This window comes from Leptonotus elevatus, chromosome 1 (genome assembly GCF_054856555.1).
Source record: "Leptonotus elevatus isolate MCC_2025b chromosome 1, RoL_Lele_1.0, whole genome shotgun sequence".
NCBI lineage: Eukaryota > Metazoa > Chordata > Actinopteri > Syngnathiformes > Syngnathidae > Leptonotus > Leptonotus elevatus.
The window spans coordinates 18352202-18374954 of NC_141239.1; the positions used below are offsets into that span (position 1 = coordinate 18352202).

The 22753-nt window shown below is 41.5% G+C and overlaps 1 protein-coding gene across 9 annotated transcripts in view; it reads left to right on the forward strand.

The window, feature by feature from the left end:
• Positions 1–22753, forward strand: part of kmt2cb (lysine (K)-specific methyltransferase 2Cb) — a 100310-nt gene that overhangs the window by 41214 nt on the left and 36343 nt on the right. For 7 of the 9 annotated variants that reach the window (XM_086080189.1, XM_086080179.1, XM_086080217.1 and 4 more), the window contains 23 exons: positions 2224–2283; positions 2360–3027; positions 7204–7326; positions 9339–9455; positions 10949–11053; positions 11492–11596; positions 11919–12100; positions 12187–12351; positions 12423–12529; positions 13262–13333; positions 13433–13645; positions 13983–14105; positions 14368–14493; positions 15785–15921; positions 16735–16927; positions 18034–18126; positions 18373–18420; positions 21098–21238; positions 21319–21351; positions 21432–21578; positions 21660–21801; positions 21888–22123; positions 22213–22286. In XM_086080189.1, the coding sequence (XP_085936315.1) occupies positions 2224–2283; positions 2360–3027; positions 7204–7326; positions 9339–9455; positions 10949–11053; positions 11492–11596; positions 11919–12100; positions 12187–12351; positions 12423–12529; positions 13262–13333; positions 13433–13645; positions 13983–14105; positions 14368–14493; positions 15785–15921; positions 16735–16927; positions 18034–18126; positions 18373–18420; positions 21098–21238; positions 21319–21351; positions 21432–21578; positions 21660–21801; positions 21888–22123; positions 22213–22286 (3410 nt within the window). The remainder of the gene's footprint in view (positions 1–2223; positions 2284–2359; positions 3028–7203; positions 7327–9338; positions 9456–10948; positions 11054–11491; positions 11597–11918; positions 12101–12186; positions 12352–12422; positions 12530–13261; positions 13334–13432; positions 13646–13982; positions 14106–14367; positions 14494–15784; positions 15922–16734; positions 16928–18033; positions 18127–18372; positions 18421–21097; positions 21239–21318; positions 21352–21431; positions 21579–21659; positions 21802–21887; positions 22124–22212; positions 22287–22753) is intronic. The other 2 variants (XM_086080234.1, XM_086080242.1) reach the window with 2 other exon arrangements.

A 22753-nucleotide genomic window follows, 5' to 3' on the forward strand; every position in this document is an offset into this window, starting at 1 on the left:
CCTTAAGTCCTCTCACGTATGAAGCTCAATTCCATTGTATCACAGAGGAACAGCGATGTCTTGGCATACTCTTGTGTGCGGCACTGCTCCAGTTTGGCATGCATGTGGTCGTCTGAAAGTAATGAATGACATCAGGAAACTACATTGGTGTGCTGGGGATCTAGTTAGCGCTGCACTGCCCACACTGTCTAGACTCCACTGGAGAGGAGTCTTGGAGTAGCATTATCTGTCTGCAAACCTGCCCTGGAGCAATGCTGGCTCATCCATGACTGATCACACTCCTTGCTCATGCTCTATACGGAACATCTCTGTGGTCGTAAACTGCTTAAATGTATATGTAAGGGGTGTCAAACTCGTTTTGATCGCGGGCCACATTGTAGTTATGGTTGCCCTCAGTGGACCAGTTTTAACAGTCAAACTGAAAATGATCTTTTTTCTTTCCTTCATGGAGCCATTTTCATGCTGTAAAATACTGTACATGGATACAAATAATGACAGTCGAACGAATACATTCCTGTGGACTGTGTTACTTCATTATGCCGCTTCCTAGGCTCTGCACACTCAGAGTACACCAAGCGGAAGGACACTGCTGGAAGCAGCGGCGAAAACCGAAAGGTGTTTTTGACAATACTTAACACAGTGGCGTCTTTGTCCAGAAAGCTAGCGTTCAGTGGTACCTCTTCGTCTGTCACATTTTGCCCTTCCATTGATTCCATTCCATTGATGTGCTTGGACACAGCAGTCTCTGAACAACCAACCTCCTTGGCTATGAACATTTGTGGCTTACCCAGCCTATGGAGGGTATCAATGATGCTTTTCTGGCCAGTTGTCAAGACTGCAGTCTTCCCCATATTGAATTGAACTGAGACAATTGAACCAAACTGAATCAATTTAATGACTCCTGGGGGGAAGCCTGTGTAGGTGTTTTGAGTTTAGTAGATGACAGTCAGTTAAAAAAATTCAGGCCTTGTAAAATGTGGGCTGATTTCTTAACAGTATTCAAATTTTTTGAAACACTTTGAAATACTTGAAATCACTTATATTTTGGGCCCTGTATCTATAATCTATAAAAGTTTGACTTTTTGAATGAAATTATGGAAATAAATAAACTTTTCCTTTTTTTTTTTTTTTTAAGGATCGATATATGAAGTAATGCAGTATCTTCAACGGAAGCTTAAGTCTGACTTAATGGCTTTGCTGCGTTAATCAAAGCAGTGTATTTATCCAAACATCACCTCATTCACTGTAGGCAATGTAGGAGAGAGTGGGGAGGATGGGGGTGGCAGTGGGGGGGGGGGATTAATATGAATGAGAGTGTGTGTTCAGCTCGGTCAATAGCTAAACACCAAAGAGACTTGGAGGGCCATCTCCTAAATGACTTTCTGGCATGGGCACCGGATGAGCACCTGCAAGCTGCACAGTCACAAGTCCAGAGCAACAGGCCCTGGGATGTTGGTTGTCATGGTTACTCCCTGCCTTGGCAGAGATGCATCGCAGGTGCATGCATGTGGGTGTCGGGATCAGTGTGACATGGGAACTTGTGGATGGAATGGGTGGGTGGCCCGGTAAGACTAAACTGTGTGTACTGTCAGTGGCTGTCTGGCAGTGTATTTCTTTGAATGGGGTTTGCCTGAAAGCCAGGCCTGACTACTTCTATTCATGCCAGGATGGTGTTGATATCTTTGATACAGAACCCATCAATTAAAGACACACACTTAAGGAATAAATAGAGGGGGGAAATTGAAAACACTACACTTTTAACCTTGTGTTCCTTTGGTTTCTCCTCCTGTTAATTTCTGCTTTGCTCTGATTTATCACCCGACTCTTTAGTATAACAGTGTGTGGGTTTTTGAAATGCAAACATCTTCTGGAACTTTTACACACATGCTTGTAAATTGGGCCTTATCGATGTTTATAATGACAAATCCTTGTGTGTAGTCAACACTGACCGAGGGGGTCCTTTGACTCCTGTCCACAAGGTAATGGAGCAGTCTTTTTCGTAATACTTTTTTTTATTTTTATTATTATCCCGTAAACATGAAAGCTACGAAGCGTGTGTGTGTATATCCCCAGATCACTAAGTTGGCAACACTGACCCTGAGTTTATAAACTAACTGGTCTCTGGTAGCAGCCATCTTGTTAATGCAAATAATGCATGTCAGTAGAGATGCTTTGATTGCCTGGCTGTTGTGCTTCAAACCTTTTTTCCTTCTTTTTTCCCAGACATCTCCCTGGGATCAGACATTAAGGGTGACGTGTACGAGCCCACGGAATTCAAACCAGGTTTGTTTCTTGTATTCTTATGAATGACATGCTTGACAAATCATTTGTTCTAATCACTGCATATTTTACCCTTCAGAAATTAAATCAGCAGCAAGAACCCAGGTCACATCTGCAGACACACTTGTGGCTTCAGTGATTCTGAGCCCAGAATGTCTAATGGAGGCACAACCGACACAGGAAATCGCTTTACAAACCAAGCCAGCAAATACAGAGACCTCCCCCGAGCAGGACACGGTCACCCCCAGCACAAAGGATTTTAAGGCCATCATCTCAACCACCAAAGAACTAAGTACTGTATCAGTACCTCTCACGAATCAACCATTGGAAGTCTCACTATCCCAAGCTTTGTGTATGGATGTAGCCATGGCTTCTTTTTTGGAAAGTACTTCTAAAGACCTTAAGGACAGGACGGAGAGCAATTTCCGTCAGACCTCAGTCTCTCCTACGTCAGCAGATCTTGGCACGACACCAGAGAAGCAGTCACATCTTTCTTTCCCCAGCCTGTCTATGGAGGAGAAAGCACTCAAGACAACTGTAGAGCAGTTGACAGAGATGGTTGCCGCTCCTTCCCATGCCATGCCCGTTGCCCGAGGGGTAACTCCCAGAGACCCATCACAGACATTTGGCGACCATAGCATTGTAATACCCACCACTACCCTTATACCACTTACCCCGAAGATTGGAATGGGGAAGCCTGCGATTACCAAAAGGAAGTTTTCTCCAGGGAGGCCGCGTGTAAAACAGGTTGGAATCTAAACATCATAGCAGTTAATTTCATGTTATGTCTGCGTCTTACCTGTTTTGGCCTAACATATCAATTGCTATAGAAAACATTTTTACCCTATGTTGTCTCTCTGTGGGTTACTTCGGGACTGTGCTTTATTAAGGTGAATATGGTTCCTGGTGTTCCTATTTTTTGCTCTTACTGACTTTTCCGTTTAGGTATTCCGTATGATCCTATTTAGTAGGAATATACAAAAAGAGATGGAGAATGATTTGGTCACTTTAGTGATCTGTTTGCATAACGGTGCATCACTTCATCACTAGCTTACACACTAGTGGTGTGTTTTTGCACACCACATTTGATTAGTTATGATCAGAATCCCATTTTAATGACAAAACGTTCAAAAAGACTCTTCACCAACCACTTCCCAGTGTCATCTATGTATTCATCTCATGTCCACATGACAAACACCTCAGCACAAGACGTAGTGTTTGTAGACCCAAATAACCAGTACTCTCATTATCATTTATCGTTTTTTTCTTGTGACACCATCAGCTCATTTTCAAATGCAGTGGATTTAAAAAGTCTACACACCCCGATTGAAATGCCAGGTTTCATGATTTAAAAAAGAGACTAAGATAAATATATATATTTTTTTAAATCACCACCATTTTAACCTATATTCTGTACAACCAGGGCTGGACTGGCAAAAAATATCCGGCTCTGGCATTTTGATTTAGCCAAGAGTGAAGTGAGTACTCAGAGTGAAGAATCAAACTGGTCTGAAAAAAGTCATGTTGAACATCCCTAGTTACATGGTACATACATTTAATCCCTTGGAAATTATTTTGTACCTTTTCCTGGCTGATGCTGTGGAAGCGCTCAACGGACGACGGCTTGCTAAAAATGTCAGGAAAAGTCTACTGGAACAGCTGAAGTCATTCTGGGTTGATTAGAGAGACTAAGTTTTGGCAGGTATCCGCTGACTCCCATTTAACACAAATTTAAAAAATAGCCAGCCCCAGTTACAAGGTGTGCATACTTGTACAGCCACATTATCTGTTTATTTTAAAATATGAATTAAAAGAATATATATATTATAAAAACCTGCATTTGGGCAGAAGTGTTTTTAGATAGATATTTTGGTAATTGCATTAACTCTTAATATATTTATTTAGGCATGAATAATTACAGACCTTTACACAATAATAGCAATTTGAATTTAATCCCTCCCTTGTGCATATTATGAATGATGCTGGTAAGGATAGATAGACTTAATCTACACGAGTCACATCTCTTTTAAAGATGTGATAAATAGATGACTCCAACATTTTGTTTTTAACACGAGGCTTGGAGCGCGTCAGTCTTTTTCCTGGTCTTCCATCAGATGTAAGCTTTTCACTGCCATATAGTAATCCAGTTTGCCCTTTTATGCGAACCTGCCAGAATGGATCTTTTCAGGGCTTCTTTCCTTTCCATGGCGCCCTGCTGCATGAACTGCATTTAACACGATTGGCTTTGCAGGTTGTTTAACATCTGTATTAAAAAGATGCCTACATACAACTACAACACAACTATCAATGGTTTGCTTAAACACAGCATTCTTATCAACCTTATGAATTTTTTTGCATGTCAACAGTTTGTTTGCCATCTCAAACCTTTGCATACGTGGATGCATACAGTGGAACCTCCAAAGTTGAACACTTCTCAAAACACATTCAGTGACTTTAGTTGAGTCCCAGAATTTACTCATTCTACAAACAAATGTTCAGTTGGCTAGTGTTTAGCGCATCTGCCTCACAGTTATGTGGTTCATTGTTTTAATATCGACTCTGGTATTCCTGTGTGGAATTTCCTTCTTTTTTTTTTCTTCTCCAAGATCACATATGTTAAATTAATCAAACACTCTAAATCAATCTTTTTTTCTTTGCTTAATTATATACAGTACATGTGTCAAATATGTATAACAAATTAAAACATACAATAATGTAAACAAATACCGGTTGTGTAACAGTTGGATTAAGTGTGTGTGGATTGAACATTCACGCACCCCACTCAGACTGCAGATATGACTAATCGACCCATGCTTAACCAGCTGTTACACTTAGGTTGTGAATTAAAATGTCCCTGAAATGTGTGCAGGCACCGCGTAACATGAGTTGTACGTTTTCATTAAAGGGGAAGTCGACCTTACACATTTTTGGACAATATGTTATATGTGATCTCACTAGTCTAAACATGACATTCTGATTAATAATTACATTTGTGGAATAAGAGTTATGAAGCAAACTCCAGCCGTTTTTCTCCATCTCAGGGGGCAGCCATTTTGCCACTTGCTGTTGACTGAAAATTACATCAATGTTGCTCAGGGCTCAGGCAATGACCAATCAGAGCTCATCTGTTTTCTGAAGCTGAGCTGTGATTGGTTGCTACACCAGACCTGAGCAACATTGATGCCATCTTTAGTCGAAAGCAAGTGGCATGAAATGGCAGACCCCTGAGATGGATAAAAACGGCTAGATCTTGCTGCTTAACTCATATTCCACTAACACAATATTAACGATGAAAATCAGCACCTCCAAAATCCGAGACCATGGTCCTCAGTCGGAAAAGGGCGGAGTGCCCTCTCCGGGTCGGGGATGAGATCCTGCCCCAAGTGGAGGAGTTCAAGTATCTTAGGATCTTGTTCACGAGGGTAGGTTTGAGCGGGAGATCGACAGGCGGATCGGTGCAGCGTCTGCAGTGATGCAGATTCTGTATCGGTCCGTTGTGGTACAGAAGGAGCTGAGCCGAAAGGCAAAGCTCTCGATTTACTGGTCGATCTATGTTCCTACCCTCACCTATGGTCACGAGCTGTCGAAATGAGTTTCCTCCGCAGGGTATCCGGGCTCTCCCTTAGAGATAGGGTGAGAAGCTCGGTCATCCGGGAGGGACTCAGTGTCGAGCCACTACTCCGCGTTGAGAGGAACCAGTTGAGGTGGCTCGGGCATCTGGTTCGGATGCCTCCTGGATGCCTCTCTGGAGAGGTGTTCCGGGCATGTCCCACGATGGAGAGACTATGTCTCTCGGCTGGCCTTGGGATCCCGTCGGAGAAGCTGGCTGAAGTGGCTGGGGAGAGGGAAGTCTGTGCTTCCCTGCTAAAGCTGCTGCCCCCGCGACCCGATCCCGGATAAGCGGTAGATGATGGACGGATGGACAATATTAACCACAATACCATATTTAGACTAGTAGAACATATTATTGTCAAAAAAAATAAATAAAGAAAAGAGGGTTGACTTCCCCTTTCAGTGACCAAACTACAGATCTTCGACCACAGAAAATTGCCGAAAAGCTTTAGCAATAAAAATTCATAGTAATGAAGTATTTTCTTGTGTATATTTTAAGCAACAAGAATTCTCAATGGACGTTTGGTTTGCTGCTGTTAACTTTTTATGTCGCTCAAATATGTTATGTATCAAGCAAGCGTTATATCAGAATGCAAACGGGAGAAGCTTGGGCATATTGTGTTTCCTGAAAAGTATCTTGTCAACAGTTCTCACAGTCCCTCACTGTCATGTTCAGCAACGAAAACTAAATTAATTGTCTTTCATTCATGCTACTGTTGTTACGTTTTACCACGTCTGATACAGTTACAACAGTTACACAGACAGCGCTAATGCCCTTTGATTGGCTGGCAACCAGGTCAGTATATCCTGCCTCTTGCCCCAAATCAACCAGGATAGGCTCCAGCTCACCCCCTGGCTCTGAGGCGCTAAAGCAAATGGATGGTTAGATGTTCTGATAAATCAGTTCCAGGCTCGCACTGTTGCCATTCTAAAGCCTTCGCAAAACTACAGGTGATGAATTTTCAAATATGTTTAATACTCCCAACTTTCATATAAGTGAAAGTACAACTTAAGCACTACATAATTTGAGCAAACTAAGCAAAATGAAAATAAAAGTACTCACCCTTGAAAGATACCTGAAAGGCACAAAATGGAGAGGGAACGGGTTGATGTCCAAATTGTACCTGTTTTTTGGGTGTTCCACTGTATTGAATATTCTCATATGGCTACATCAAAAACTCACCATATCTCATTCTAACATCATTCTTTGTACATTTTGTTTCTTTGCTCGCTTTGTTTTTACGTTGCTGCATTTTGTCGCCCTCCTCCTACCCTCTTTCTCACTCTCTCACCTCCCCTCCCCTGCTTTAGGGTGCATGGAGCCCCCATAGCAGTGTGAGCTCCCCCTTGTCCTGGTCCCCAGACCAGCCAGAGGGGTGGGATGTCCCAAAGACCAGGCAGTACTCTGGCAGCCCCAGCTGGAGCATCAGAGTGGTAAATACCGTGGTTTACTAGTTGGTCCCCTAGTTGGCGTGGTGACTGACACTCACCGAGTGTTCATGAATGTCACTATGGTCATATGGTTACGTACTTTTAATTAGTAATTCCAAACACCTTTCTGAGAGGAAGCGTCTTATAGGCCAAAGGGTAAGAAAATAGTTTTTAAAAGTGGACCTGAAGGATATTGTCAAAGGATTCTCTCCGGCTTTAATAGGACATTTTTATAACTGTTTTACAGAGATATTTTGGCAATTACCTTAAGTGATTCCCTGTCTCATCTGTCAGTCAAACATCTGTCTTATTTGATTCATGTGTTTGTTTGTTTGTCCTTTTGACTTGACATGAATCATATTTGGAAGTTGCTGGTGGTCATTCTTTTGGCTGAGACCAACCTTGGTTGAACTGCATTGTATAGTATTGTACGTCTGACGAAGGTGCAGTAAAGTCGAGTGTTGGGATTAGAGCATAGTGGGAGTGATAGCTTTATAAGGCTTACATTGGAAGGTTTGACAGTCACTATTTAGGTGGGGGGTACACTTTATTTGTAACATCTTAACAGGTTTTTAAAGGGATACTTGACTCATTGAGAAATCAACAGTAAGAAGATAATGTTTTGTCTATATGATAACTTCATTATTTTTCATGAACAATTAATACCTTTTAAAAAAATTATTTTGCCACTTGCTGTCGACTGAAGATAACCTGTGCTCAATCAAGGCTTAGTTTCCTGACCAAGCCCAGAAAACAGGTGAGCCATGATTTATCGTTATCTATTTCCTCATCACAGGTGATGTTATCTTCAGTCGACAGTAACTGGAAAAATCTGTTTTTAAAGGTATTAATTGTACATGAAAATTAATAGTTATCAAATTAATTCTGGACAATATATGAACTTTTTAGTGTTGAAATTCAAAATGAGTCAGTATTCCTTTAATATGGGATGCAGCCCGCACATGAACAGGGGAAATATTGCACTGTTCAAATTCGGCCCAATTATCAGTATATGTGTACACCACTCTGGATTAAAATGTAATTTCAAACTCAAGATTTGCTCTGCTCTAATTAAATTAGCGTATGCCTCTTCCCATGCTAATCAACATGGTTTGCATCCTCACAATTGAAAGCCGCTTTCATGCAGCATTCCTGGTAAATTGGCGCATTAGAGGCATAACATAAGAGGCAGAGACCGGCACAATATAGTGTTTGAAGTGACATTCATTCAGCCATTGCTGCTTAGTGCAATGAAATAATTAGATAGAGTACGTGGTGATGTCAGAGAGACAGCGTCAATGGCATTCAACACAAAGGGACATGGGCAGGTAATCCTGAGTGTTGAAGTTCACACTTGCCTCTTTATGTCTATGGTACTCAAACGGCCCCCATCTCACATCTATACCTTAAACATAGGAAAGCTGGTGAGACGAGGGGAAAAACAGGCTTAGATGAACACTGCGTAAGGGGCTAGAAATCTGTATTTAAACTTTGAACATGCCAAATCATCGTCTGTGTATATGATGATATGTAAGAACTTTCAGCAATTTACCTGCCATGAGCCATACGTATATAGCCTGCAGGAGTATTTGATCAAAGTTGTTACAAAAATGCCCCTAAATATATACCCAGGGGAGACATGTATAACAATGAAATGAATTACATATTTTTCAAGCATTACAACATATTCTTTTAAATTTAGCATGGCCATTCAAAGATTGAAAGGGATCCCCACCCCTGATTTTGACTGTAGTGGTCAAGCAGTGGACAGCCGGCGTGGAATCAATTCTAGCTTATTACACACTAAACAATTTTCCGCCAATTGACTGGAAACCAGTCCATGGTCAGCCTGTAATAGACCCTAGCCCCTGCCTGCAGTGACTCTGAACAGGGTAAGTGGTAGACAATGGATGGATGTATCAAAAAGAGTGATGTTCCCCCAGTCACACAAGGTCCATAATCCTCATGTTATTTGTGGTCACACACATTTCCTGATTGTAATTTTGCCTCGACAGGGTCGAGGCTCAGCCTTCCCGGGAAGGAGGCGGCCGAGAGGGGCTGGTCTTTCGGGTCGAACCGGACGTGGCAGGGCCAGGGGCAAGAGTGGAGTGTGTCCCAGCATCATCCCTGGGGTATGTGTTTGAATAAGGTGTAATTGTATTTTAACTGTGCTGAAATCGCACCCTACATCCAAGTTAATTCATAAACAATGCAGCTATTGCTTGCATCTGTGATTGGGTGCATGTGTGTATAGGCGGAACTTCCTCCTTGAGAAAACGAGCCTTTGTTAACATTAGCTGTACGGAACTCTGGCGGCTAACTACCGATTAACTCCTAAAAATCTTTACATTTTAGTTTAGTTTAAAATGGCTTACTTTACCACTCCACGTTGTGGCCAAAGTTAAATTCCAAGTTGGTTATTGTGCCTTTTGGTGTCATACAAAATAAATCCTCCATGCCACCAGCCATCAGCTGTAACCTAAAGCTAGACTGAAGAGACATTGTCTCTGGGGCAAACTGCTTTTATTTTTTGCCATGTGTGATGCGGTGAGAAAGAGGATAACAACATTTGATACACTGCTGAGATGGGCTTTATTTAGACCATACTGCTGAACAGTTGATGTAAAGCTCGTTAGCTGGCTAACTATTCACATACATGCATAATTGCATTTTCACTTATGGCTGAAGAACCCACTTCAATGTTAACCGGTCGCCGAAACAGTTTGCCCCAACATATTATACACATTGACTTATCTATTAAACCCATTAAGGCCGGGAGCGCGCAAATGCGTTTCTACCGTTAAAGACGGCAGCGCTCTTCTCCCTTTAAATCTGGGAGCGCGGATAAATCATTTTGTTTTGTTTTGACCAATTCTTGGTCTCTTAGCCAATGAAATGCATCAGAATATACACGAGAGGGTGACATGGGCCTCGTAAAATGTCCTGGAATTTTATCAGAGTATTTATGGCTTACGCAGACTCGCGGGAGTTATGAAATAAATGACGGGAGGACTTCGAACCGGTGTAACCAGACGACAGTGGCATATTGTTCAGAAATTTGTTTGTAGACAATGAGGATGTTGAAAATTTGAATGGCTTAGTAACGGAATGGATGACGAATGAGTACCACTCGATCCCCCGAAGGTTATTACAACTGTGCTCTAGTGTTGAAGGTAAATATACCCACAGATGCGACATTTGTTTGTTGATTTTATATATATAAAATGTTTTTGGAATTATGTTTCTATCTGCTTCAGGAGCTGAGATATGAATTGTTTTAATGAATTTCCAGGAAAACTTTAGGTTTTGGGTGGGTGACTCTGAAGCCACCCATAGGTTTTAGAGACATGTTTTGCCAGGCGCTTTAGGCCTTAATGGGTTAAAGGGACAATACACTCAACAATATTGCTTATAGAATTTCATTTTGATCTGAGGGCAAAAATTTGGATTCAATGCTCACTTTTCCACGCCCACTTGACAGACTTGTGCATTGTGCACCGTCCTAGTGTGTGTGCGCACGTGTATACACACGTTAAAACAGGTCAATTTCTCCCGCAACATATTTGAAGGGTTTAAGAGGAATGATCGTACAATTCTTAATTGTTTGTGCTTTTTGCCCCAATAGATCACTACAATAGAAACGCCGTACCCAATAAAGGAGGAAGAGGAGAATGCCATGCACAACACGGTGGTCATATTTTCCAGCAATGACAGTTTCACACTCAAGCAGGTGTTTGCTTGTTTGTTTTGTTGTTGTTTTTAAGCTGCTGTAATACTGACTAGGGAGAGTAAGAATGCTGTTGTTTACAATCTATTCAATAAATGGAAGTAACTACTGTACTAATATATTTAAAGGGACAATGTTTAGAACTTAGTGCCATCTAGTGGTTTGAAGCGCGTGCATTTTGAAGCACGCGCAATACGCTGCTTCAGAGAGTCCACACTTTGCAAGCCTATCATCAATTACTACATATGGGAAGTTCTTCTCTTTCGGGTATAAGTAGAAAGAATATTTTTTAATCATATTATTGAATAGTGGGTTTTTAAATGAATGAACATTGAAAAATCACAATTCTACACACTATCCCTTTAGCTGGTGAAATGTAAAATGCTACCATTAACTGCTTCAGAAGAAATGGGCTAATCATGGAGACTTTCTTTCCTTCAGGACATGTGTGTGGTGTGTGGGAGTTTTGGCCTTGGTGCAGAGGGCCGTCTTTTGGCTTGTGCTCAGTGTGGCCAGTGCTACCATCCATTTTGTGTAGGCATAAAGGTATGCTCATTTCATATCATGCTGCACATGATGTATATGTTTCTATTATTGTGTTAAGTGAGATACACCCATGCAGTACGGGGACCAATAATCTCTCAATGCTCCCAACAACATATGATAATTGTTTACGAGAGACATTCAATAATCTGGCCTTTGCTGATTTTGATTTCAAGGTAGAGAAAATACTTAAATTTGACCCGATTACTGGTATGTGTGTACTCTGCTTGAGATAAACCATTCCTTCCATTTTCAAATGACAGAAAATGAAAAAATATGACTTATTTCATTTGTATGCAACATGTCTCATTATTTCCATCCTCAGATCACCAAGGTGGTGCTGAGTAAAGGCTGGCGTTGTTTAGAGTGCACAGTGTGCGAGGCCTGTGGCCAGGCCACTGACCCTGGTCGCTTGCTACTGTGTGATGACTGTGACATCAGCTATCACACATACTGCCTCAACCCCCCATTGCAGAACGTACCCAAAGACAGCTGGAAGTGCAAATGGCAAGTGATGAAGTGGAATCTTCAAACTGATTGGTCCTCCGAAGTTACCGGAGAAGAATGACCTCAGTTTTCCTTGTCCTCTGCAGGTGTGTGTCCTGTACGCAGTGTGGCGCCACCACACCAGGTCTAAGGTGTGACTGGCAGAATAATTACACCCAGTGTTCTCCCTGCGCTAGCCTTTCAACATGCCCCGTCTGCCTCGTCATCTACAGCGAAGGCACCATCATTGTCCAGTGTCGACAATGTGACAGGTGTGTAACCTCTTAATGCGTTAAAATGGACAGCTTTAAACATGTTTCGAAACCTGTTCCTTTGTCCACAGGTGGTTTCATGCTTCTTGTCAGGGTCTCCATTCAGAGGAAGATGTTGAAAAGGCTGCAGAGAACTGCTTTGATTGCACAATGTGCCGAAATTTCAAGACTACTAAAGGTGGGAAGTTGTGGTTGTTTTCTTTAACCCATTTAGGCCAGGAGCGCAATTCCGCATTTCTACGACTAGAAATCTGTTGCGCATTTCTACCTTTAAAGCCGAGAAAGCGGATACGTAATTTTTTTAGGCACACAACCAAACACCATTACCGACACCCCCACCGGCACAGTTTGACAACTTCACCATGCAATCATGTTAAGTGCCGGTTATCAGAAGCTGACGCTGATTTATTTTGGGTAAATATTTAATATTTATATTAAATAATTTAGCTCATTACAATATTGCATTTGATTTATTGTAAATAATAAAATATTGTTAAAAATAAACTTTTACATACTATATACACATCTAGTATATGAAATAATGTACCAAATATTTATAATACAATTTCATAAATGAGCATGGATTATTTTATTGAAAATATTTTTTTTTTTTACTAAAATGTATTTACAATAATTTTACATACACTTTTAAATTTTTACAGTGACAATGGCCCATCTGTCCATTTTAAATAGGAATGTGGTCCTTGAGCACAAAAGTTTACCCACCTCAAGTATAATTGTTTTTTGTTTGTTTTTTACAATATGTCAATGAATAGTGAATTTATTGTATTCTATTGAATAGTCTATTTTTTTCTTCACATTATTCTTCTCTTTTTTTTTCTTTTTTTTACTGGTTTTGATTGGATTTGTTTTGTTTTTGTGTGTGCGTGTGTGTGTGTCTATCTTGCAGTGTTGACCAAACCCAGAGACACCATTGAGCCTGCTGTCATGACACAGATTGTCACCAAAGCAAGAGAAATGGGTAAATTTGTACAGACAGTTCATTTAACGTAGCTTGGATAAGATCATGCATGAGTAACTTCTTCTCTGACATATTCATATGATTATTTAATCTTCCCAGATCTATCGAGAACCTACACCCAGGACGGTGTTTGTTTGACAGAGTCGGGGCTTTGTCAGCTACAGAGCCTGTCCGCCACCGCGTCACGGCGCAGGAAGCCGAAGCCCAAGCTCAAACTGAAGATAATCAACCAGAACAGTGTGGCGGTCCTTCAGGCCCCCCTGGACCCCCTCTCAGAACACTCCCGGGATGAGGACATTGAGGATGCTAGAGGTAACCGACTTACACCAACGTGTATTCTAACCACTTTTCAATGCTAACCACAAAATGATTTTCAAGCTAATCTTATCCCTATATCTTCACATAACACCCTTGAGCGGTGAAGAAAAGGACTTGAGAGATTAAAACAGGAACCATCCACCAGGAAACATCCACCGCTGAAGTAATGAGCAAATGAAATGAACTTGATTTCAATCAGGCTAATGTCCTTCCTCTGAGTGTGAGGTTCAGATCGAATTGACCCTCAGTGCTGTGCCGAGGGGGCCAAGGCGTGGCAATGGTGTTTTCCACCACCGGATTGTCACTCATCATCAGCATTTTCTTCATTTAGTAGAGACGGAGCTCCTGGATTGTGAGGGCAAGTCTGACTCCAGCCCGGAGCGTGAACCCGTAGAAGACGACTCCAAGGGGGTCGACGGCAGCAAGAAGAGGAAGAGGAAACCGTACCGGCCTGGTAGGACACCTGATTGAAGGAGACAGCTCCTCTGAGGCGTGAAATGTGACAGTACAAGCCTGACACTATTTCCATAGCAAGTACTGTGCTCGCTCAAAGACACAGGCCTCTCTGTCTAGTGATTTTTAGACTTTACACCAAACACTTAGGTTCGGTGTAAAGTGTAAATATACACAAAAAAACAGCACCAATAAAAATCCTATTATGATTGCGATAAAAGAGGATTGTCTGTGCTTTAAATTTCCTACTGAATCTCTTTAAGGCATTGGTGGGTTCATGGTGCGCCAGAGAAGCCGACCGGGCCAAGGTCCAGGCAAGGCTAAACGATCCCTCTGTAGAAAGGATTCATTTGGTTCGGTGTCGGAGTGTCACATGGGAAAAGATGAAGGTTTGTGCAGCTTTGCATTGCCATAAATGGTATTGTAAAGGTCCTCAGTTTACAAGTTGTGTTCCTCTGGTGACAGCGTAACCCCAATTTGTACATATTGAAAGTCAGAACACGCCGTAGTCAATCACTAACCCTAACCTATGCTAACACAGATGTGAAGTCATAATTACTGTAATGTAATGTGTTTGTAAAAAATTTACCACATTTTTCGAATGCATCATGACAGAAGAAGAAAATTGTATGCAAGTCACTCCGGAGTACAAGTCAACATTTTTTTTACATAAAATGAGACCAAGAACAGTAGAGCTCAAACTCATACCCAATTTCCCTGTGTTCCCTAATCGCGGGTGGGAGGGGCGCATGCTCTGATTCTCTGAGCACACTCACACACACACACACACCCACACACACTGAGTGGTGTTTGGGCATCATTTTCCAAACACATTCCATGTTGGCGGGAGCAAACAAATTCCGGTTGCACGAAACGTCTGAAAGGTTCTGAATGTTCTTTAATTTAAATGGCTTACCTTAACTGGAATCGCACATTACATTGTGGTCAGTTATCGCAACTACTGGTGCTGTAAATCCTTGTTGTGCTGTAACAAAGCCGTATGCTAAACTAGCAATACATCACACATTAGTTGCCATGACTACTACTACTTCTACTACTTTATTTTGGTGGTTGACAAATACTTTTGATGCATTACTGCCACCTTCTGGCCACGGTAGAAATGCACCAACAGCTTTTGCCAACTGTCAAAACAAATTCAACACGATTAGGGATTCGGCATTTTGGGTGCCAGTCTGAGCTCTAATTTTAATATATACAAGTCACACCTGAAATAAGTACAAGTTGCAGGACCAGCCAAACTGAAAAAACCCCAGATGACTTGGTCAGAAAAATATGGTATAGATGATCAGTGAAAAAAGGTAAATGATAAATGGACGGAGATAAGTACAGTGGTAACTGAGCTTCTTCTACAATTTGACGATGTTTTCTTACGCCATGCTGTACAGTATTTTTTTTTTTTTAATGAAGAACTCTTCTAGGCTCAAACATCCTTTTATCCATAATCAAATTTAAAATAGTAACTATGGCAGTAACTGAGCCTGCCTTTTAACATTTTGATATCAAACTCATTAATTACTTTGCTGTTCGTAATGTTTCAGTAATGTCGTAAACAGAGGACCACTTGTACTTGTAAATATTTTTTTCCCTCCCCAACATGTTTTCATATAACTTCAGCAAATCAAAAAATAAATAAATAAACATGTATTCTTCTGTTTTTAGTTGGGGGGTGGACAGAGGCACTGCCTGACACGCCTGTGGATGAAACACCTCCCGGAGTAGAAGTCGCAGAAAAAATTAAAAAACGCTACCGAAAGAAGAAAACCAAGCTGGAGGAAGCTTTTCCCACATACCTACAGGTCTGTCGCTTTGGAATAACGAATGTAAAATGAAGCAGTCACACTAATCCATAATATTATCCTTCTGACCTAGTTTTACTTACTTCTTCATTTGAGTGGTAAACTTATTCTTGTAACATAAATGCTTTAACCAGATTGTATTTTCAGATGCATTTGTATCTCACCCTTGAGAAGTGGGGTAATTCTAAGTGGATTGTGTGGAAATCACTTACTGAAATTTTGAGCACATAGTCCCTCTGCGTTTTTTTAAGGGGAAGAAGCAACTCTCATATTACGCTCTTTAAATGCCCCCAGTCTGGGTTGTGAAGCCACCAAATAAAAGCTTAAATGGATGTGACTTCAACATTTCTTGTCTCAAGACAATATCTCACTGTCACCTTGTGTTGGACAAAACATAGATATGTGATGTGCATAAAGCCCACAGGCAAGCTGTCAGCGCTGCTCTTTTACCCACCACAATAGCAAAGTGGGTTGTGCACTGTCAAACCTAAAGGTCCCAACTCTGCAAAGCACATTTCATTCATTATTAAAACAGTAACACATCGGGCTTTTAATGTCCTTGTTCAGCTGGGACTGCCATAGTTACATGTCTTCTAAGATTGCGGATGACGTGTGGGAATAAGTGGTTTTAGGTTTGATAGGTACTGACGAAAGTTAGGGTCAGCTGCATTATTACTGTTGGTTTCAGAGCCGATGTTTTCATCATCCTTGAATGCATCTTTGAATGCTCCCTATAGAAGGAGTCTCTGCAATAATGATGTCAAGAGATGTAGAGGGACAGTTCTTGAAGAGTGCTTTCCTTGCCATGCTCAGGAGGCGTTCTTTGGAAAGGACCTCCTGGACAAAAGCAAACAAAGCAGGCAGCAAGGGGTGGAGTCTGGTCTAATCGAAGAAGGGCAAAGCCAGCTCGAGAGGAAGCGCCTTACCGCCGGCTTCCTGAACTCTTCGGCCGACCCTATGCTCAGCGCTCCTGCTACATCCCTCCCTGCCAGACCACTTGCAGAGCGTACGTACTATATTTTATATATTTATAATTCAAGGATAGTAAACCAGTGCAATTCATCTTACAGCCAATTTGAACATTATTTTTAATAGCTTGAGCAACTGTAATACGTTCACATAGTGTCTTCATTCACCTAGAATGTTATCACTATCAATGCAGGTTTACTCTTCAAATCACATTTCTAGTTGTTTTACTTTACTGCTGAAACACACTTCCAACTTTTTTTTCCCCCCCCTCAAATGTACATCTGTCTGTTAAACTGCATGGATACAAGTGACACAATTCCAATTTGTTTTGCTCCCAAGTGGCAATATTGGGGGAAACATATGGACTTGGATCATGCCAATTCCAAATGTTATTAAAAATCTGATATGTTTTAGGTATCTGTTGTAAGTGCACAAGTCAAATTTACTGACCTGCATTGTAAATTCAGCCTAAACCAAGTTTTCGTATGTTTTCTTTAAGTCCAGTAAGCCCATTTTATTTACACATCTTAAATTGCACGGGCGGCACGGTGGATGACTGGTTAGCACGGTGGATGACTGGTTAGCACGGTGGATGACTGGTTAGCACGGTGGATGACTGGTTAGCACGGTGGATGACTGGTTAGCACGTCTGCCTCCCAGTGCAGAGGACGTGAGATCGAGGACAATTGTCCATAGGTGTGAATGTGGATGGTTGTTCGTCTCTGTGTACCCTGCGATTGGCTGGCAACCAGTTCAGGGTGTACCCCGCCTACTGCCCGAAGCCAGCTGGGATAGGCTCCAGCGGCCCCCGCGACCCTTGTGAGGAGAAGCGGTTAAGAAGATGGATGGTTCTTGAATTGCACCCCCAGCTGGTTGCTACCATTTGATGGAATGTATAAGCCCTGCATTGGCTTCACGATGCCTACTTAACAATAATTTGTGACTTATTACTCAAACAAAAAGGCCTTGGCTTCAGTGTTTGCAGATATCGGGCTGCTCACAGTAACACTCTTTTGTCGCTGTTACATAACTTTTTTTTGGTTCTCCAGGTCCCACTCTCATATCCATACATCATCGTCAGTTATAATTTGTGACATTTGTGTTTTTTTTCTTTTTTTTTCCTCCTTTTCTCCCCATTTACAGAGACCTCTGAGGAGCCATTAGTTGATCTATCTGATGTTTTGAATACTGATGCAGACATCTTGGGAATGCTCGGAAAGCCAAGCAGTGACTCTGGTGCGTCTTTGATTCTATAGGCGTTTGCAGTGGCAAGAATCTCTCATTCGTTCTTGAGTTAGTTTTCCTCCGATTTGAAGAAACCTCAGTCAGTAATAAGAAGCCTCTGCTTTTTTTTCCACCATTTTTAAAATAAGATATTTTGTTCATCTTTGATTTAATCCTCTTGTATGCATTGTCCAAATCATATTTTGTTCTTTAAGTTGTTTTTTTCCACTCATGTTATCTGGTTTTGGGTTCTTTTAGGTCTTGATTTTTGCTCCTTCCAGGTTGATGGCTCACCTCCTCCTTTTGGTAAGGGTTTGCTGGTCTACTAGTCCCCTCACTTCAATGCAGTCTTGTTTTCTGACACTTCTTTTCTACCTGACTTTGCTTGTAAGGTGCATCATACATTGCTTTTTTTCCACATTCTTGCCATGCTCTAACACAGTGGTGTCAAAGTGCGGTCCTCAAGGGCCTGAGTCCTGCATGTTTTAGAGGTTTCCCATGTTCAACACAGCTGATTCATATTTAAGCAAGCTGTGCAGGAGCCTAATAATGATCCTGATTAGGTGTGTTAGTAGAGAAACCTCGAAAACATGCAGGACTCAGGCCCTCGAGGACCGTATCTTGACACGTGCTCTAACATAATGTGTATTATTCAGCCAAAAGTGTGTGTTTTTAACCTTTTGTGAGCTCAATCAAAACATTTTAAGCCTAGATGTAATGTAATACATTAGCCAACGGATCTGCAAGATGGCTGAAAAAAGTGGTGAATGTTTGCTTTTGCTTACTTTAGTCTAAGATCTCTTCAAATGGCAGCCACACGCACAATTGTAAGACACTGATAATGGTAAATGAATCCAATACAGTTATTTTACTTATCAGTAGATCTTCTGTGGGCAACTTCCATGACATTCATAAAAGATATCCTTAAAAAAGTTGGAGTAGTTGTAGTAAGAAGCAAACAGTTATTAGTATGGGTTTCTTAGTTAAACTGTGCTTTTTGTTAGGGAGAGTATGTATGGCATCTGTGGCCAAGCGGTTCATCACCTGCCACTATAGGGATACCGGTTCAAGAACATCTCCCGCTTGACCAAGACATCAGCACCCTGAACTAGTCCTTTGGCACTTAACCCATTAAGGCCGGGAGCACGTGACCGCGCATCTACCGTTAAAGCCGGGAGCGCTCCAGCGCGCTTCTCCCTTTAAAGCCGGGAGAGCGGGTATGTCGTTTTGTTTTGACCAGTTCTTGGTCTCTTAGTCGATTAAATGCATCAGAATATGGACGAGAGGGTGAAGTGGGCCTCGTATCATGTCCTGTAATTTTATTTGAGCATTAATGGTTGATGCCGATTCGTGGAAGTTATGAAATAAATGATGCGATTGACGACGACGCGGGAGGAATTTTAATCAGTGTAACGAGTCGACAGTGACATACTGTTAAGAATATGTTTGTAGACAATGAGGATGTTGAAAATTTCGACGGCTAGATAACGGAATAATTACCACTCGATCTCTCGAGGTTATTGCAACTGCGCTCCAGTGTTGAAGGTAAATATACCCGCAGATACAACAATTGTTTGTTGATTTATTTTTTTTTATGTTGTAGGTTTATATATGTTTGTATGAAAGCCACACGTGTAAGCTCTGAAATGTTTTTGTGTTTTTCGAATTATGGTTCTATCTGCTTCAGGAGCTGAGATCTTAATTATTTTTAATGTTGTTGAATTTCCAGGAAAACTTCAGATTTTTAGGGGTGACTCAAAAGTCACCCATAAGTTTTAGAGGCATGTTTTGCCAGGCGCTTTAGGCCTTAATGGGTTGCTGCCCCTACTCCAGTGGGTGTCACTAACAGTTTATTCGCTGTGATGGGTCAAATACAGAGGTCAAATTTTGTATGTACATGACAAAAAAAAAATTAAATTTTGAGCTGGAGTTTAGGCTGTGCTCGAAGCCGGCCTCTTCTTGTTTTGTTTTTTTCAGATCCAATTGTATCATAGGCAAGCTAACACAATACTACATTAAGCGGGGACAAGCATGACGTCACCCTCCCCCTCCCGCCCCTCCCCACTTCAAAGAAACTGTGAAGTGTTCGCCCCGATCACGCCATACTGAAAGAAAGAGACAAGCTCATGGGCACAGTCACAGTTTAAAAGTCAGGGCTCTTAAGCACTCATCTGGGCATTGGTGGAGCATGCATGATGAAGAAAAAGTAAACTCTGCAATGCACATTTAATAAATAAATCTTTTATAGTCAAATCACAAATAGTCAAGTCAAATAGTCAACTTTCCTTCCTTTGGGCATTGCAGAGATTGCTAAAAACTTGTTTAAATGCTTGTGAATACTTCGGTTGCTGCTCAGCAAACAGTATACAAGTATACAGTAATTTCTGGACTAGAAGCCGCTCCTTTTTTCACTTGCATTCAACCCTGCGGTTAATACAAATGTGCGGCTTATCCATCAAATCACAATGGGGCGCACTATAAAGGAAGCGCAAGAGCGTCAGGCAGAGCAAAAGAAACCAAGTGAGCCCAAATACAGTAGGAGAGACAGAACGAGAGCGAGACAATTTGCGCTCTCATTATGGAAAATAAAGTAGCGGGAACCCGATGCGGTAACATTAAAAACACCTGCGGCTTATATGTGTAGTATTCCCCAAATTTAGCTAGCGCGGCTTAGTCAGATGCGCCTTGTAGTCCAGAAATTAGTGAACTTAAAAAGTTACAACCTGCCAAGAGACTTTAGATGGAAACTAGCCACCGGCCATAATCTGGCATGTTTACATATAAATGTTCATTAATATCTATACTGTCCCATTAAAAAAAAATATATATATATTTACAGTAAATAAGCAGGTTATTTAAATAAACACTGCTCCATCTTGTGATTAAATCGCTGATCAGTTATCTTCTTTTTTACTCTCTGATTGGTCCCAAAAAGTCCAGGTCATGTAAAGCCTATTTTGTATATCTTTGTTTGTTTCCACAGCTGGTCTCGACGTGGGGCCCCTGACAGACCGTTCCCCAGTGGCACCCCACTATCAGGCTGGTCGCAGGACACCTCGAAGCCTTCCAGAAGAGCCTCTGGATGGCATTCTTAGTCCAGAGTTAGACAAGATGGTTACTGATGGTGGGTTTGAGAGACCAAGAAAACCAAGCTTTTCAGGCCAATAGGTTAAAACTATTCAAAATTATCTCTTTCTTTTTCAGAATCAATCCTCAGCAAACTGTACAAAATCCCAGGTTTGTGGTTTTATTACGACAATGTTTTTCTTTAACAAGTAGCCATGTCTTGATTGTTTTATGCTGTTACAATGGGACAGAGCTGGAGGGCAAGGATGTAGAGGATCTCTTCACTGCGGTCCTCAGCCCCAGCACAAGCCAACCACTGCCGCCACAGGTGCCTCATCCCCAGGGTCCTGGGCCCCTCCCCACCACACCTGGCACTTGTATCCCACATCCTAACACAGGTACATTGTTTGTTACATTCATGTGTCTCTTTCTGAATGTTTTAATGCTCAAGCAAGTCTATCGTTTTACATGGGCTGCAGGCAATCCAATGTTTCCAAGGATGCCAATGATCAATGGAATGATGGGTCCAGGCCACCGTTTCCCTTCAAATTCAGGAGCAGGGCCTTTAATCCCAGAAAATTTCTCCCCCCTCAACCGTATGCCTTTCAGTGACAATCCCAGGTAATGTAACGATGCTTGTATTGCATGATGCTAGCATGTATTTTTTTGGTCATTATTTAAATAGTTATATTCATTTGCTTTTGTAGGGATAGAAAATTCTGTCAAATGCCTAGAGAAGCAGTTGGTCCATGGCTCTCCCCTGCCCATGGCCCTGGCCCCACACCACCTGGATCACTGCCTGAGGGGGAAACTGAAGCCATGTCGAATGCCCAAAGGAGTACACTAAAGTGGGAAAAGGAGGAGACACTCGGGGAGCTTGCCACTGTAGCACCTGTCCTTTACACCAACATCAATTTCCCTAATCTCAAAGAGGAATTCCCAGGTTGGCACATGGGGCTGTATCTTATTTTTCCCACAGTCTTCAAAGTACAAATTAATTATGGAGCTTTGTTGTCTTTTTCTACTCAACAGACTGGTCCACCAGAGTAAAGCAAATTGCAAAATTGTGGAGGAAAGCTAGTTCACAAGACAGGGCCCCATATGTGGTAAGATCATTTATACGGTTACATTTAAAACATCCCAACCCATAAACACACCGTGAACGAAGTGTAAGCCCTACACGTCACTTTAACACTTTAACACACCTCTGCAATGCATTGGGCCTCTTGCCGGTACAGTTTGAAATCCGGCCTTTAAGAGATAAAATTATTATTATTGGCAGGCTTGTTTAGTCCACAATAGCAAAAGTAATAACTCAGGTTCATGTGTTTGAAGTGGCAAAGACTTTAGTGAGGAAAAAAAAAATCTATACCTACCGTTAGTGAGATTAAAATGCCTAGCGTTTGTTGCAAAAAATACTTGAATAACTTCTCTAGAGAAGCATGTTTGCTGGGGAAAAAAAGTAAGGAACAAATTAGTGCTATTTATTTGATTAACATTGCTGGAGTTGGTCACCTTGTTATTTTTGCCATCTGTCTGTGATATGCAATTTGTCTTGATAATGCGTATCAAT